This window comes from Bos grunniens, chromosome 9 (assembly GCF_055505025.1).
Source record: "Bos grunniens cultivar Pamir isolate PY7600 chromosome 9, Bosgru_T2T1.0, whole genome shotgun sequence".
Classification (NCBI taxonomy): domain Eukaryota; kingdom Metazoa; phylum Chordata; class Mammalia; order Artiodactyla; family Bovidae; genus Bos; species Bos grunniens.
The window spans coordinates 8,242,959-8,259,163 of record NC_141173.1 but is presented as its reverse complement, the minus strand read 5'-3'; the positions used below and the strand labels follow the sequence as shown (position 1 = coordinate 8,259,163).

The following is a 16,205-nucleotide window of genomic DNA, read 5'->3' as shown; positions in this document are numbered from 1 at the left end:
TAACTAAACAATCAGGAAGAGAATCAGAATGAGTAACACCCCAAAACAGTACATTTGTAACGATTTAACACGAGGGCTTATAATTATTCATCAGATAAAGATCCAAAAGGATCCTAATACAATATTCGTATTTATCTGGGTAAACTCCAGTCTATGAGCAAGAGGTATGATTGCAATAAGCGAATTTGCAGGTTCGGAAACTTCAGGCGAAGAGGCTCAGAATCCAGATGATGCGACAGAAAGATGGACAATTCAGGTACTAGTCCTGAAACACGACATGCAGCCCCAGGACAAACTGACCCCAAGGAAAGAGAGATCCCAAGGAAAGTGTTCACAGGACAGGCAGTAGGGGATGGGGTGTGAAACACACATGGTTCACCTCTGGAGGTGGATAAGGCAAGCTCTGGGCTTCCTGCTCACTTCACCAAAGAAGTCCTATTTTTAATAAACTTTTTCATATATTGACTTTTTATTTGGAAAATAAATTTCCATTGCTAAGGGGGAAAAAAGCTGTATTAATTCATATCCTATACATACTTACTTCTTTTGCATTAATCAGTTCTTGTTACTTAATGGATTAACTTCTAGTCAGCCATATCACTGTGGTTTCTCTCCCCTCAGGATGCAAAGACCAGTGGCAAGTTTATGTAATATTTATTACTGCCTAGAATTCACTTATGCCCTTTATCACCAACTGGACACCAAAGTATGGTCATAAGAAAATTCCAGGAAAACCACTAGACAAAGGGAAGCCATACATTTTTAAGAGAACAGACTGTTAATATATCACAAGCTAAGGAAGGCAATTAAAATGCTCTCAGTGGTACAAATGGAACCAGCAACCGTGCTTCATGGCCATTTACTTCATTGTAGTTGGAAGTAAAGCCGATTGAAAAGGCTGCATTTGGTTAATATCTCAGGCACCACTTAAAAAATATACATAGTTTGCCCTCTAAGTTACAAAAACCAAGGCCAGCCAAAGAGAGCCGACCACAAGCTGACATTTCTGTAAAGGAAGCTGACCTCTCTGGGAAGCCAAAATAAACTGAAATCTCTCAGGCCAGATACAGAAGCAGATCGTTGAAAATTTGCCAGATTTATGTGGAAAGATTATATAAAGTAAACAGATTTCTATCTTCTCAAGGTGCCCTCTTTTCCACATTACAATTAGTATGAGGAGCCAACATTAGAAAAAAATACTTCCAAAAGCATTCACTGTAGAATAAATATTTGTTATGTATCACCTACTCAGAAAAATCAGAGCTGTATATCAACAGAAGGTCAGAAAAAAATAAAGGTTAGTCCATTTGTTTCTTTGGAAGTTATTTTCCTTTTTCCTTCTCAGGACTCTTCTGTGACGTGAAAGGCAACCTAAACACAGAAAGAGTTAAAACTGTAATTTTCTTAATGAAATTATAAGGGTAAACTTAGCTGCCTTGGTTTCTTTTTGCAATGAAATGAAAGAAAAAAAATAAAGTTCTATATTAGTCTTGTTTTTTTTTTTTTTTGTCTTTGCTTGGAGTAGGAAATGTCAACCCACTACAGTATTCTTGCCTGGAAAATTCCATGGACAGAGGAGCCTGGTGGGCTGTAGTCTATGGAATCATCAAGAGTTGGACACATGTACTTGAGATGTATAATGAAATCAACAGGCAAAAGGATACTTACATTAGCAACCGAAATTGTTTTTTTCATTTTATATTTCCACTATTATAATGATATAAAATGAAAACTAAATATTAACCTGCCAGGGCTTTTTACATTTTATATGTGAGCCTTGAAATTACCAACTCACAAAACTTTCCTCGAATACCCAGGCCAGTTCAAATGTTCTGTGGTCACATCATCACTGAAAAATTGTATATGAATGTACACGTTACATGATTTTAAAACAGGCTAAGTAGTCAACAAGTCAACATGTACATATAGAAAGACTATTGGAGGAGTTCCTAAACTCAATGTAGTTATGAAGATGAACATATACTGATCCTGAGTTAGGATCAAGTGTAAAATAAACCATGTCAATTGAGCTTCTTAAAAAATGGCCAATTGGTTTTTACTTTGATTAGCTCAACTCTTTGAAGTGAAGTGAAAGTTGCTCACTCATGCCCAACTCTTTGCGACCGCATGGATTGTAGCCCTTCAAGGCTCCCCTGTCCATGGAATTCTCCAGGGAAGAATACTGGAGGGGGTTGCCATTCCCCTCTGCAGGGGATCTTCTGGAACCAGTGACAATCCCGGGTCTCCTGCATTGCAGGTGGATTCTTTCCCATCTGAGCCACCAGGGAAGCCTAGCTCAATCCTTTCAATTAGTAGGGTTAGCCAACCTGCAACTCTGCAAATGGCTAATTATTACATAAGACTGTTAGCACATTAAAAGGAACGATTTCAGACCAAGCTCAACGTAATGAGTTAACAAAATCACATACTCCTGTACCAGTAAATGTCCCAATAAGAAACAGACGATGTCTTGTAGTAAAGTAATGTGAGAAGAGAGTAAGGCATGGATAAAGCTTGGAGAAATCAGGGAGACAGAGTACAGTCCTAGGGTGAGAATCAGGGCATGGGCCTCAAGAGTGAGAGAAGAGAGGGGTTTCCAGAGAATCCAGGGAAGCCCACCTACAGGGGCTGTGACCTTCACAACAGGAGTGGGTTCTGGTCTGTTTCCCCCTGTAATAGCATTTCTCAATGTGCAATGGGGTAACTAAAAAATAGAACATGTTATTTTCTTTAAAACACAGATTGCCCTAGAGAATGATAATAAAACGAAAATCCAAGATAGACCTTGGTAAATCATCTTTCTAAATCTAGACAGGCTCTGCACTTGAAACACACTGCTCTTTAAACTTAATGTGCTTAGACTGAAAATCAATAGATTTTTGAAACTTACATCACATTTGTTTAAATAATATATACCACATATAAAAAAAAAAAAACCTAATGAATGAAAGTTCTGATTTGTAAAGACGAGTCTATATTCAGTAGTAGAGCAATATACTCTGATTATTGTTCCGGCTGGATACCAGGTAATTTTTTTTTTAATAATTAGATCTATCCAACCATCCTAAATGACCGTGTCTCTTTTACATTATAGAAATGGCATTAAATATAAACTCCAAGAACACTTATGTTCAGTTGAAATAATATTCCCGTGATACATCTGCAGATTGGAATTCTTTTAGTCAGGTAAGATTTGGACGAGATGATGCTGAGAGGCCCTTATGAATCTGAGAATTTGTGATTCAGGTGTTCCAGAAACAGAAAGAAACTCATAGCTCTAAAATTCTGTAGTTTTTCATTTGGACCAGTCTATAGTAAAATGATGAGAAAGGAAAGCCATGGTCTTTAAGGTATAATCGGCCCATGTTGATGGAGCAAATAATAGGTGCCTCACACAGTTACTGCTCAAGTAGAATAATCTGTGCCACAGACCTCTGTGAACTGGAAAGCAATTTCTCAATGTCGGGTTTCCTTACATTCTTTTAATTTATAAAATGTTTAACAAAACACTCCACATCTTTCTTTTCTTAAAAGTGATACGTAGTTGAAGTTTTCTCTTTAAAAATAGTTATTAGAGAACAAATTATCTTTATATATGTGGTATAGATATTTTTAATAAATTTTTAATCAAAACTTTAAAAATTATTTTTAAACGGAAGAACACCAGTAGAAATGTCATGAAATAGATACTCTATACCATTGACCCAGGAAAGCAAATATTTCTGTGTGCCATTTCTATCTTTTTAACCCATTCATTGCTAAAAAGTAATTCACCAAGGTAGACTCTGGTTAGGTCCACAATTGGTTTAATGCTTTTGATTATATCTAAGTGCATGTAAATTGCATCCTCAACACTGTAATCTGGTTCCATCAGTGTTTCAATGTCTTTTCCATGCACATATTTGCTCTGTTTTCCCAAACAATTCTCAGTCTTTAAAGAATCTTGTTGTCTAGAAGTAATTTGAGAATATAATATCCAAGATTAGGTTAGCAGATAAATTATTTCACTTAATATGGGAGAAACTAAGCAGTAACCATTTTGCCTTCATATTTTATAACACGCTCTAAGCATAAGGGATGTGTCATAAGGGGAAAATGCATATCAGCAAACATGTCCAATTTCAGAAAAGATTCCTATTCAGGGAATTATTTTTGAGAGAAATAGCTCCACACTAATGTATTTACTATGCATTTGTTACTCATGGCACTTTCTGTGCAAACTAGAAACATATTACTTTATTAAGAATATCTTATTAATAATAAGAAGAAATATATTAACCTTTAATAAATAAGTATTAGCTAGGTCATTCTCTGCATATGAGCAAAATCCCTGAATGACAGTTGAAAGATAATTGAAAATAGAGCATTTAGCATTTAATTGAACACAGAACATTTTATGCAGTCTTATAGTTGGCATTCTGTAATTCAACTTTAAGAAAACATTAGAATCTTCAAATGAGGTCTAACAAATTTTTACATTTGTTTTCAATATCTGAATATGTAAGCCTTTGGAGGACTCTGAGGGCTCATTAGTCTATAACAACTAAACACAATTCAGTGAAAAAAATTCCAAAAATGTTCTACTTCTTTCCAAATGATTTAATATAGATTTAATTGTTTCAGGATAATTCCTTTTCAAAACAGAACTCAAAACATGAATTTAACTTTGCATAATGCAGCAAAAAGTAAAACACTTGGAAACTCCTTGATTTACATTTAGATTTTACAGACTTTAAAAAGGATCAGCAATGATATCCAGAGGACAGCTTTCCAGCCCTGGGATGACTCACATTCACTGGCTTGATCTATCTGATGTATTAGTCATGCCTCCATCAACACAAAGGTATCCAGATGCGACCTTTTCTTTACATAATACAAAATAGACATTCAGTCAACTAATGACCCTTTGTTAAATGCCCTAAATTCCTAAACAAGTTCAAATAATTATATGGTAATCTACTTCATTAGTTATTATCAATCATCTATCATTTATAGCCAAAAGATAAGAATAAAATAGAGGTTTCAAAAACTGAATTGAGGGCCTAACAAAACTTGAGGATTAGACCAAGTGTCTTCCATATGCAATCTCATCTAATTCAGCACTTCACTACAGTACAGTCAAGCTCAGTGAAGCACTGTCCCTTGTCAAGGATGCTACGAGGTGGCTGAGTCACTCTCAGGACCCAAGGGCATCTCATACCAAAATACACCTTTCATTTCAATGAACTGACACACTTAGAAAAACTGAATACCTCTCTGATCTGTATTAGTTAATTGAATTGGTAAAAGTTTCCACAGAGCTGACAGGAACTAAAATATTCCAAGCCATTAATTTCATTAGTTTTTTGGGATAATTTTTTTTTTAACTACATAATGTCATATCCTGTTCTCTGGTACCCTGGGGAATAAGCATTTCTAACAACCCAAGAAGGGAAGCGGGGATACAGAACAGGTTCTCAGGTGAAGGTGTGGATTCAAACCCAGCTGATGGTATTTCAAAAAAGTAACAAATGTTGATTTTTTAAGAAACTATGATTTCAGATCCAAGGGCCAGATGACTTGATCTGAATTTGTAGATAATACAGATCAAACTGACTCTAAGGAACCCTGTATTTTATTAAAGTATTTCGTTTAACAAGAATATCACTTCTATTAGGAAATGAAGTATAGGAATACATGAAGTTGGAATCTAAGTAAATGAAATTCCCATCTCAGTTTTGAAGAAAACTAATGTGTAGCACATTTATCTGCAGCTAACACTGAAGTTGGAATGACACACATGTGTACACAAGATTTTTCTGTTAATATTTTTAATTTACTGCCTCCAAAAAAAGTTGCCATATAATGGAGTTTTCATTAATACTGCATATCTGAGCCACTCCCTAAATTGCTTGACAAAATTCTAAAATGGCAAAAGTAAAAATTAGGGCCTGTTACTTGGCCAGGCCTAAAATTTTAGTAGTATTCTACTATTACTATACATATAGATCATAATCAGGAATAAGTAACAGAAGCTCTAAACGACATGCAAATATTCCTCTTTCTTGGAAAGACTTTGCATACGTTTCTCTTCAAACTGTGGAAAAAAGATTTGGAAAATGTCATTTCTGGATAAGAACTGCTAAAAAACGTAGATAGAGATGAAGAAAATTAAAAAAACAGGTAAAAATTGGCACATTTTCTTACTACTGTTTTTGTAGACAGCTGTATATAGAAAGCTATATTTATCACTCATCTATTATAATAAATGCATATGGAACTAACACTATTTCTCAATGACTCCATTCTTCTTGTGCTTTTAAAAATGTTATTAAACAGTACTTTGAGATAAGGAGCTGGCTAAATAACACCTTAATTGTACTGGAAATGTTATAAATGGTATTAACCTCAATTTATTGGTATAGTCCTTACATTTTTTATTTTGTTTAGCTCATTTAACATTCATTTCAACCAATCTTTATTGAAGCTCTGTTTAGACTGTGCTAGACAGCTGGAAGACCAAGTCTGTACACCTGAAGACCTCACAAGACTAGCAGAGGAAGACGGAAAAATAAATGGAAATTTCAATGCCATACGACAGATGCTGGAACAGAAGTACAGTGTGTGCAAAGGGCTATGGGTCCACCAAGGGGAAGGACAAACGGACAAGATGCCACTGACTCAGGAGATCTCTGTACACCCTGATACAGGGTGGGATCACAGCATTCACAAAGGAAGTAAGAGCCAGGAGGCTAAAGAAGCAAGGGAAAAGTGACTAAAAGAGCGATGAGGCAAAAAAAACCCCACAAGTAGAAAGAAATGAAAACACCTGAAAATGAAGAGACACACAAATTGCTCTGGATGTGTGCCTACAAGTTCAAACACACACACACATACAGGCTAGACTTTATACAGGCACATGGTGAGACTTCCTTTGGGTGGATGATTATCAAGGATTAGCAGGGGCAGAATGAAAAGACAAGGAAGTGTGTGTGTCCAGATTTCCTGGAATCTATACAGGGATCCCAACTCCCTGCACATAAGTAGCGCCATTGATGTTAAGTAGGAAACAAAGCTTCCATTAAGGCTTATTACGTGATTTAGACACTCTGGTATGCAATTTCTCTCTCTTAACTGTTTTAATTATTTAAGTGAAGTAGTAAGAAATAAGATCATATATGATCTTTTATACTTTAGCTATATAGTCCAGGATCATCTGCGGTAAAAGAAAGCTATAAAAAATACTAAAGACCTCATGAATAAATACCAGTCTTGCCCCTACTCACATCTGAAAGCCAGGTAAACAGCAATGTTACTTTAGTTTTCTTTTAAAAACAGGTATATAGACTGTACATAAAAAGTTCTTTAATAACTGCCTGAAATAAGATGACATTATTTTCAAGAGAGTCCATTTTGCCAATTTACTAGACTTTCAAAATTAAACATAAAAATTAGGAAATGACAGCTAAGTTTCTATAATCACATGGCACCCTCAAATAAGTGAAATATGATCTTAAATAAGAAAATATTTAAATATAATAAAATTTCACAATTTAATGAAGCATCATTTAACAATTTACTTTTATAATATATTCAAGATAACACCTGTAATTGTTAGTGTTGTCATTTCAAACAGTAATAGTCTTCTTACTGTTTTCTGGTTATGAAATTCTTAAGTACATGAATGTTTGTTAACAAATATCTTAGTAGAAATCCTATCTCAAAACTGACATTCCATTGCTGAGAGCCCATAGTTTTCTCAAATACTGACTAAATATGATAACTCCAATGGACAGATACAAAATATTCAGTATTCAGCATATCTTTACCATCACTAGCAGCATTACATTAAAAATTCTGAAACTGTATCTACTGAGCATAAAGACCACTCTGTCAAATTTGTGCCACCTCTGTGACATAGTACACTGGAAAATACTTCTACTCAAGGCTTCTGAGTCAGTACTGATAACAGCAAATAACATGGGAGGCAAAAACCATGGAGGATGAACTTGTAAATATTCCCCTTATTCTCTTTTCACAGAGAACAGAAATCATAAAGTAATATACAAGTGGGACTTTTAAAACCCCATTTTAGAAGTTGAGATTACATGTTACCAAATAAAATGAAGACATTTTGGAATTAAATTAGATATGAGTAGCACCACCGTATGTAATTATTACATATAGCCCTCAAGCCCTGTGAATATCATTATGTGGTAGTTTATTCAAAACAGTAAGATTTTACATATCATTTGTATTGACTAAGATTTAATGTACTTTTTGCATAATTTGACTAAATTAAGCATCTGCAGATTTTCACATTCCTTTCCTACAATGTAACATGGCCTGAAAGGTCTTCTTTGAATGAAGTAAGGAGTACTATATACATATTTTATAGGAATTACTTACAAATGCATCAGCCACAATTATGTCATCAGGAATTACTTATCCTTACCTTTCTGACTCAGAACACCTAAGCAATTCAACAGTACAAATTTAGAAGACAAAGGATATAGGCTGTGCAATTTTACTGATACAGCACATATTCTTCCCCTATTACATAAACTTTTCCTCTTCAGCTCTATTAACATGTTAACAATTTTAAAACAATCACTGATTTCTCTATGGAGGCATTTCTTTCTCATTTCACCAGCTAATTAGCCAAAAGAAGCGTACAGCCTCCCCCAGGATTCAAACATCTAATGTCTAAAATCACTCTTAGTCATTTACTGAAACGAATGGCCATCTAGTCCAACTTCTATAAATCTCAGCCCTTTCCTAACCCACACCTCATGATCATGACTAGCAAAATCTCTAAAAATCATACTCCGTGAGAACACAACAACTTTGTTTTTGTCACTTGCTCTCATTCACACACACACACACACACAAAAGGTTGTATATATACCAAGATTCTTTTTCCACTGTCATCAGCAGTCAGTTTGATGATAAAATTTTAACCACTGAAGATACAAATTTTCTCCATTTTCTTAGAACAGCAATAGAACAGACAAGCAAAACCTGGATTCTGGTGTTAATTGTCTTATTAGCCAGCTTATAACATCACACTTTCCTCATGTACTATAGCTTCTTATTCTAAGGGACACTAATCGGTTTTAAATGGTGTTAAATACCATCCCTGCAGTTGCAAGTGCTTCTCTGGGATTTTTACTAGAGAAAAGAACTCCTGTAATTTAAAACCACTTTGCTTTCTTCAGTCACAGCTGTTAGGGAAACACTGACCTGTAGAAATCTTAAAGGTTTTTTCACCCTTCTCCCAGCGCCATTAGTCTGAATTTATTTTCTAAGGCTTCTTTGCCCCGGGTGCCATGCCTCTTCCATAATTCCCATCCCCCAAAAGGCTTTCAGCAGAAAAGTCAAGGCTTTTTGCTGGTTAAGCCGTTTTCTCTCTCTTTCCCCACTGCCCCCCACCCCCTTACAAAACCTTGGCTACTCTTAAAATTCTCCAACAACGTGTCAATTTTATGTTGGCCACAAAGACAACTTCTGTTGGGGGAGGAGAGCAAGGAGGGGCTGGAGCTTGGCTGTCCCTTTCCACAGACAGAGATCTTTGTGGCAATCAGAAAACATTTCCTGCATAAAAATTCAACATGCACTCTGGGTACAGGGTTGGGGAGCAAGAGAGGCTAGATACCAGCCGTGCCCTCAAATGAACAGAATGCATCCCCTAATCTTCCAAAGGGGAAGGCCGTTTTCTCAAAATGTGCCAGCTTTCCAGCCTTATTAAACGTAATCCACAGTCTCAGATCCTGGGGCAGCTTCCCCACTAGTCTGGGTGAAGCTATAAATCACTCCTGTACTTTTCCCTTTTCTTCTGCATTTCCGCTGCATGGCTTTCCATCTAGCTCGGCTCTGACAAGCTCAAGAGGGGACTAAGAAGACAGAACCAAAAGTCATGCTAACAGGGTACCAGGTCTTGCAGGACCTGCCTGTGTTCATTTGTAACCTTACAGTCTGTACTTCCAGTGGGCTTCCGTTGACCACAGAGCCAGTGTCGGACTCACTGTGCAAAGCATCTTTAACACAATGATGGGTCTCTGGGGGAGGGGCACCCTTGCCATCCCATGTAGGGGAGTAATTTGGTCCACATCGACATGCCATTGAATCTGTGTCACCTCTCAGCTACACCCCAAGTTCCAACCCAGAAAGGGGCCACAGATGAGACAGTGGGCTGAAGCCCCAGCGAGAAGCCTACAGATCCACTCCCAGGTCTCTGAGTGTCTCCATCTCCCTCAGGGGCTGCAGCCTAAGAAAGCAATAAAGCATCACCTCCCCAGCCACCCACCTCCATCTCAAACTGACTCCACATTTTTGCACCTATTTTCCCCTGAACACTCCCACTGGCATCTAAGGGCAGGTTGCTGAGCACCACCCCACCCTGCCACCCGTCTAAAACCTTGAAAAGTAAAACTAGCTTGAGAGACCAGTGAGGACCACAAATCAATCCAGAGGTGACCCAGGGATGTGGCAAGGATCCAGCCGGCGTGGGACACAGCACATTTCCGCCCTGTCGCCCCCCGCCCCCACCCAGGCACCCCTCTCGGCTGACCTTACCTTCTTTGGGCGGTCGCTTGGCCTCCCTGGTAAGATTGCAGACCTGGGTGGTTTGCAGCTCTTGGGTCAGGCAGCCCTCGGTCTGCTCATTCAGGGGCAACACCACGTTATTTAACAAAACCAGCGCCTGGTCGTCGAGCCCCCACTCTCCCAAGTGCTGAGGGCAGGTGCACTTTGTATACATGATCCCGCAGGACTCCGTTCTCCCATTTTCTGACTTTAAGCAGCTCTCCAACCAAGTGCATAACACATGGCAACCAAACTGGCTCGGGCTCACCTTGTTCAACACCAAAAACTCAAAAAAAGATTTCTGATCTTCTTCCCCTTTTTTCTGTAATCCTGGGAAATCGGTTGGAAAGACCCGACGTATTTGAATAAAATTTTTGTCATACTGTAGAAAAACGAAAGCATTCTTGGATTCGCAGAGTTGCATTATAGAATGATTCTTTCTTAAAAGATCCTTGATTTTTTCATGGGAAAAATGATCAAACTGATAAGCCAGGAGGGAAAAGTTAGAGCAGCTAAGGTCCTTTTTGGAAAATTTCAGGTAAATGCTATATTTGGTTGGATCTGGATTTTCCAGCGTCCAAGTGCAGTTTGTAAAGTTTTTGGGAAACATTTCACTTACAGAATACGATCCATAAATGACTCCCTTCACCAAAGTTGAACACCAGAAGTCTTGGGCAGCATTAAATCCAAACATAACCAGGAGATAGGTGGAAAATATATAAATCAGCAGGTTACGAACAGCCTTCATCCTATGTCATTTGGCCTGTGAAAATGGCAATGAAAGTAAAATGCAAGTAGGAGTCTATGCGCATTGATAAAAAGAAACTCCTTCCAATATTACAGCCAGCTGTTTCCAAGATTTCAGTAAAAAAGCCTTTTTTAAAAAGGGCAGGTAATTTTTTTATGCCATAAAACTATCTGTTGCTGTGTGAACAGCGCCCTCACGTGGCCCTTCGCAATGGCCAAATTCTCTACATTCAATTTTAAAATAATATTCAATAGATTACTAATAGGAATGCTCTTATCTACCAAGATTTCCTTCAAGTGCATTATGATTCTAGTGAAAGAAGAGGAAAACTCAGCTTTTTAAATATAACAACCTAAATTTTAATTTGAGATATTTTTAAGCAACCTAGACAAACCTTTTCTCCCCCTCAGCTCTCTGCCTGCAGTAAACAACATCACACAAAATCTGATAATCTAGGAACAGCTGTCGTCATATTATTTCTTTTCTTTTAAATGTGAAAAGCACGTATGACAAATGATAGCCTCAATTTAAAAAGCACAAATGATTATTTGTTGCAGCTGAAACACCATCACCCAAATGCTCCTACTAGCCTTTGCAGGGGCCACTATGTGAACTGATGGGAAATTCCTATGCAAAACTACAGGCATTCATGTAGATTAATAGAATTTGTAAACTATCACCCGAGAAAGGGCAGATACAGAAGGAAGACTAGCTTTCGGACATCATCATTGAGAACCACGATTTAAGGCAGTCATTTCAATGTGACATGCCTCCTGGGATACATAAAGTAGACCATTGTATTAGTATCTGTTTCCAAAGGCGTTACTAGTGAATAATCCCAGAACCACAGGAACTGAACTGGTTTCAGTCTTTTTTTTTTTTTTTAATTAGGGCTATTTTACCTAGAGTTATCTACTGTAATTTAACATTTACACATGGTAGATACACTAATTAGCATTGTCTCTTCTAGCAGATTTCAATTACTGAATTGTTGCTACCTCTCCAATAACAGCTCCAAAGCTCTTTTCCTTTCCCCCTCTATTTTTTTAACCTGGTCTTACATAATACGGTAATTCTTGGTTATATTTACCTCTGTAAGTTGTTATCCAAAAGTAACTTGAATATTTTTCAGCTTTAACCTTTAAGAAGTTATTTCTTAGAATAAATGACACTGCTTTTTTGCTTAGCCTTTGAGCTGAGAAAAGTGATGCCAAGTTAATTTTAAAAGTCTTTAGGCTGCAGTCTCTTCCACTGTTCTGTAAACAGAGACAGACATACAGACATATAGATAGTTAAGAGTTTTCATGTCTTTGCCTGGGTCCTCTCTGAACCAAAGGATAAAATCCTCTTCCTCCCCATTGCATAACACACACCAATGCATGCACACAAAATCCAGTTTTGAAGTCCCTGAAGACAGATCTGCAATCCCCAGATCATGATTCCAATTCTATGTCTTCATATAAGCAAAAACAACTCTAATTCTAAATCTCCATATAGCAGCAGTTTAAAATAACATCAGAATTGCTGGGACTATCAAAACAGTGTTCTCAGATTCAAACATACAGCTCAATGAATAATGCATTTTCTTCTTGAGAAAATAAAGCCAAAGAGGATGTAAAGGTTAAAAAATAGGGAAAGTTATAGGAAATTCTAGAAATAATCCCCCCTTTTTCCCCCTGCTGTAGCACTTTGCAGGCAATGCAGGTCTGCGCAGTGTTCTTCAGGATAGAGTGTAGGCGTTGAGAGCCAATGTGACAGTGAGTGTCTAAATTAGGAATTCCATCCATGAAAGGGGGCTTCATTTTATAATCACTAACTCAAAAAGAGGTCGTATTTCTTTTCCTAATGAAACCCGGTACTTTTGCTTCCATCTATTTGACAGTGCATGTCTGCATTGCTGTGCTCATCAAGGATGAGAAACAGTGGATAAAAGGCTCTGATTTCACTCTTCGAGCCTGCTCAAGAAAGCCCCCTCAATATAACGCTCTTTATTTCGATCACTGGTATACTCCTTCGTGTACGGAGTCTTCTTTTATTCTACATAATCACAAATGGATCGCCGAACTCTGTCACCCCCACCACCACCCCCATCCCCCGCCAGTCCCCGACTGCAGGGCCACTTCCAACAATTATATCTTTCTCTTTAAGAAAGAAAGAACCGGGTTGCGGGTGTGTAAGGGACCCGGCCACCGAGGATTCAAGGATGCCATTTATTTATTTATTTGTCTCCTGCTGAGAGGCAAACTGGCGTTTAGTTTAGCTCCCCTCAAAACTGATTTTCTGGGTGACACTTTAGTCGAACATAGACGGCGCCATCACTCCACTGATTTTTTTTTCTTTCTCCCCCAATAGAAGACCCACGGCCTCCCCTTATCTTAACTTCCTTTTAACCTAACATTTCCCCCCACAAAATGACCCCGATCACACACAACCGCCAGATGTTCCAGGTCTCTCAGCCTATCCCTCCTGACGGAGCACATCTCTGGAAAACGAGACTTGCCTAACTTTTCAACTGCGGCGTTTAAGTCAATGGAGACCGTCAGGTCTGCTCGCAGCCCCTCCATCCGCCAGCAACAGCCTTGCCTTTCCCGATCCTTCCTCCGCAACTCCCCCACCCCGGGGGGGGGGGGGAAGCTGGTGGCTGGCGACCCTGGCGGAGGGAAGGTGACCCCCGGACCCCCGTCCTTACCTTCCTCTCGGAACACTCGGGGCGCCTAAGGCAGCAGCGCAGGCACGCGTCCCAGCAACAGTGACGGAGAGACGCCCCTTCGGTCCCGAGCCCCGGAGCCCATCTTTCCCCGGCTAAGCTTAAAAAATCAGGATGGATTTTTTTTTTTTTTTTACGCGCACATAAGAGAAGTAAAAGAACGCGGGGATCGGGGGTGGGGGGAGAGAGAATCAAAGAGGGGAGGGCTGGGGGAATAAAAGCCCCCCAGGAACCCGGAGCCTACGCCGTAGCCAAGTGAATCCAACCTCCCACCGAGGCGCCGGCGGGAGCGGGGAGAGCCCCCGAAGACAGACGCTAAGGAATTTAAAAAAAAAAAAAAAAAGGAAGTGGCTTCACAGCCACTGGAGCTGTTTTTCCAGACCTGCCCCCCCCAGCAAAGCAATCGGCCAGGAAGCCAAGGAAGCGCGCCGAGCAGAGGCGGCGGCGCGGCCGATGCGCCGGGGCGGCGGGTTCACTCCGCGGGCGCCCGCGGCCGCTTCGGGAGGCTGGGGCTCCTGTCTTCCCCTCTCCCCGCTCTCCTCCCGCCCCTCCGTCTCCTCCCGCCCCACAGCCCGCAGGTACTGAGGAGAGGAGGGGGGAAGAAAAAAAAAAAAAAAAGAGCCTTGGCTGGGGATGCTGGTGATGTCGGAGAGCCGTGTGAATGCCGGGCGAGGAGGGAGGCGAGAGGGGAGCCAGATAGTAAAGCTCTGTGTCGGGCGTGCGCGCGCGACGCTCGCTCTCCCGGGCGCGCGGCGGCCGGAACGTGCGGCCCCCCAGGCGCGCGCCGGGCCCCGCGAGTGCTCGGCGGCGACGGAGAGAGCGCGCGCCCCCGGGCGCGCGCCGGGCCCCCGCGTGTGCTCGGCGGCGCGCGCATGAAGCGCGGTGCGCCCGGAGGCGGCCCGGGGCCCGCACGGAGCTCGGCCTGGTGGGGCGCGGGCGGCGGGAGGGGCGCGCGCGGGGAGACGGCGGGCGGCGCTCCAACCCCCCGGCCGCGGTGCCCCTCACGTCACCGCTGCTTCCAGCCCGCACTTCACGGGAGCGCGGCTGTCTGCGCCTGGGAGGTCTGTGCACCTGCAGTTCCCAGCGCCGCTGCCGGCGGGGACTGATCGCCCCAGGGAGGCCAGGCCGGGGCTGCGGAGCGCGGGAAGGCGACCCCCGGGGCTAGGGGCGAAACTGCCGCACTAGGTCGCTTTTCTCTCTCCTTTTTTTTCCCTAGCGCCGACCTGTCGCAGCTTTTCTTTTCCGCACCTGGACTCGGAGGGATGGATCTCCCACCGCGGAGGGGGCAGGTCTCGCTCCCCGCAAACGGCGCGCGTACCCGGGAGGAACAATACTAGTTTTTTTTTTTTTTTCCTCTGCGAGTCTGCAATTAACATCTTACTTGTTCTGGCTGATACGGCGACCGAGGTTGGGCGTCTGCGTTGCTTTCTGCATGGCGATGGGATCGTGCCTATGGGGTCGAAACTTTCGTTTTCGTAATGCATCCAGTTCTTTTTCGAGTTTCCCTAGTAACAGTTTGGGCACGGGGGTGACAAGGAGGGAAGGACTGGAGAAGGAGAAGCGACCAGATTCTCGATTTAGCAGGGAAAGAGGGGTAAATGTCTGCCACTCCCCACCTTGGTGTTCTTGCCTCCTGGACAGTTGGCTGACAAGTACTTGATGAACTAGCTTCCAGTACGTGCAGCAAAAGGTTATTTGCCTACCGGGTATGCCTCTACTTGTAAACGCAGTTGGTGCTTTGCAAAACAGGTGATAAAATAGTGCGTTGATGTAGGGGAAGAGACCATGCTGGGGTAATTCATACAACGTGTGGAGTCTTCCTCTGGGTGAGTTGCTTGAGCGGCAGGTGAAGTTGAATAAAACACATTTCCATCATTTTCTGTCCTTCTGCATTTTTTTTTTTTCTTCCTCATGTTGTTCCTCACCCCTGGGTCGATTGGATAGCCGGGAACATCGTTTTTTAAAAGAGGATTGTAGTGAAAACAGAAAGGTGTCCACGATCTGTTCACAGGAGTTGTCTGAAATGTTAAAACTGGTCCTTTACTGCTTAATATATATTAATAGGGTGACCCTCTTTAAGGCTTTTTCTTTTGGGACAAATGTTCAGAATAACACTCTGTAAGGGAAACAGTTAATCATTCCCCATCCAGCCGACTTTAACCGTGTTCCAGGAAAATTCACTGCTGA

At 41.0% G+C, this 16,205-nt stretch overlaps 1 protein-coding gene across 3 annotated transcripts in view; it reads right to left on the bottom strand.

Annotated features, from left to right (window-relative positions):
* ADGRB3 (adhesion G protein-coupled receptor B3) overlaps positions 1–14,692 on the bottom strand; it is an 888,911-nt gene extending 874,219 nt beyond the window's left edge. For all 3 annotated transcript variants that reach the window (XM_086316215.1, XM_086316216.1, XM_086316217.1), the window contains exons 1-3: positions 14,001–14,692; positions 12,402–12,567; positions 10,555–11,326 (exon numbers count right to left, since the gene is read on the bottom strand). In XM_086316215.1, the coding sequence (XP_086172341.1) occupies positions 10,555–11,311 (757 nt within the window). In that variant the 5' untranslated portion in view covers positions 11,312–11,326; positions 12,402–12,567; positions 14,001–14,692. The remainder of the gene's footprint in view (positions 1–10,554; positions 11,327–12,401; positions 12,568–14,000) is intronic.
* Between the last annotated feature and the right edge of the window lie 1,513 nt (positions 14,693–16,205).